General features: G+C 42.6%; 1 protein-coding gene across 1 annotated transcript; it reads right to left on the reverse strand.

Annotated features, from left to right (window-relative positions):
• Positions 1–629: 629 nt before the first annotated feature.
• LOC126962724 (calcyclin-binding protein-like) lies at positions 630–1,718 on the reverse strand. The gene has a single exon (XM_050804073.1). The coding sequence runs from the start codon at positions 1,597–1,599 to the stop codon at positions 913–915; it is 687 nt and encodes a 228-aa protein (XP_050660030.1). The 5' UTR covers positions 1,600–1,718; the 3' UTR covers positions 630–912.
• Positions 1,719–2,069: the final 351 nt, after the last annotated feature.

Below are 2,069 nucleotides of genomic sequence, written 5' to 3' on the forward strand. Positions count from 1 at the left end.
CCAGCACTTTGGGAGGCCGAGACGGGCGGATCACGAGGTCAGGAGATCGAGACCATCCTGGCTAACACGGTGAAACCCCGTCTCTACTAAAAAATACAAAAAACTAGCCGGGCGCAGTGGCGGGCGCCTGTAGTCCCAGGTACTCGGGAGGCTGAGGCAGGAGAATGGCGTGAACCCGGGAGGCGGAGCTTGCAGTGAGCTGAGATCCGGCCACTGCACTCCAGCCTGGGTGGCAGAGCGAGACTCCGTCTCAAAAAAAAAAAAAAAAAAAAGAAATGGAGTCTCACTCTGTCGCCCAGGCTGGAGTGTAGTGGCGTGATGTCGGCTCACTGCAAACTCTGCCTCCAAAGTTCAAACAATTCTCCTGCCTCAGCCTCCCAAGTAGCTGGGATTACAGGCACCCACCACCATGCCAGACTAATTTTCTATTTTCGGTAGAGATGGGGTTTTATCATGTTGGCCAGGCTGGTCTCAAACCCCTGACCCCAGGTGATCCACCCGCCTCAGCCTCCCAAAGTGCTGGGATTACAGGCGTGAGACTCCATAAATTTATACTAATAAAATTTATTTAAGTTTAACAATAAAAAAAGAAATTGTGATCAATAAATTTTATCAAACTTTTTCTTTTATTGGGCAAGACTTGCTTTTTATATTTCACATGAGAATGCAACTATAACCCTTCCTTGAACAAAATGTCCAGGGTACTAATAAAACCATCTTTGCAGGAGTGTTTAATAAGCATATTTTATTTAAATAAATCCTCCAGTAGGAATGGAGAATTCACTGCCTTTACTTAGAAGGCTATGTAAATAGCTATCTGTCAAATTTATATATGCAGCTCACCAATATTCCCTTACTGGAAACATCAGTATTTCCACATCACATCACAGTTCCCAAAAGGACCTCAAAGTCTCAAAATTCTGTGTCTCCTTTGGATTGCTTCTCTCTTGATTCCACCCAGGCTTTATCAATGGTTCTCTTCATATCATCATCTCCATCTTCATAAATTTTCTTTAGAACATTCATCAATCCCTCACTAGAATCTGTTTCAGTGTCATAGGAGGGCTTCTCTTTTTCTTTGCACTCTTTTTCAAGCTGGGTCAGGTAATCCCACCTTGTGTTTTTCACTTTCTTTCTACACAATATAAGAACTGTATCAGTCTTGACTTTTTTTGAACTGCCTTCCACAGAGATGGGTTTCAAGAGATTGTTCACAATCATGGAGTAACTCTTCCCATTTAGATTCTTTACCAAAAGATCAAATGACCTCTCTGTGAAATGCACCTGCACATTCTCAGTGGGAACTTGATGCACTCCACTTAAAGTAATGTAGATTTTCACAAACTTATCTGACTGATCCCATCCATAATTACTGCTTTTCACCTTATAGCCCGTTGTAATGGGAGCAACCACAGCAGCTAGTTTTTCATTATCAAGAAGTTCTGCTTTCTTCTGTGATTTCTGTTGCATCTTGTTCTTGATTTCTGTCTCAATCTTGGATTTTTCAGCCGTAAGGGCATCACGTACTCTTTTCCTAGTAGCCTTTTCCAGCAACACCTTTACCTCTTCTAGATCTTTCTGTAGCTCTTCTGAAGCCATGGGGGCTGGATCAGGCCAAAGGCCCGAGCTGCAGAGGAGGGAACAGGAAACGCCGCGCGAAGCCCTCAAACTGAGGGCAGACGTCCACCGCAGGAGTCGCGGCGCCGCAGCCTGCGCCTATCAAACATTTTATTTCTGTATTATATATATATAAAAGAATCATTTGTGCAAAGAATATTATATTCTAAATGCAATTAATCTGCAAATGATACATCTAGAGAGAACATGAAACTTGTTCCAGAACAGTCATTTAAAGCCAAAACAAAAGGTTTAAAGTTAGGTAAGGAATGCACTTTGGTGAATATGTAGTGATCCGTTCACCCACAGGTTCAATAAAATGGTTAAGTGGTCAGCAGTTGGGCTAATTCACACTGGTGATTGCCTGGGAGAAGGAAGGCTGAAGAGTTCAATTTAGATAAAGAAACAAACTCTTCCTTTGGGACAACTTAAACGTAAAGACTGCACCACAC

Source organism: Macaca thibetana, chromosome 9, assembly GCF_024542745.1.
Source record: "Macaca thibetana thibetana isolate TM-01 chromosome 9, ASM2454274v1, whole genome shotgun sequence".
Lineage (NCBI taxonomy): Eukaryota > Metazoa > Chordata > Mammalia > Primates > Cercopithecidae > Macaca > Macaca thibetana.

Excerpts from the sequence above, each read along its gene's own strand:
- LOC126962724 (XM_050804073.1), bottom strand. The coding sequence starts at position 1,599 with ATGGCTTCAGAAGAGCTACAGAAAGATCTAGAAGAGGTAAAGGTGTTG.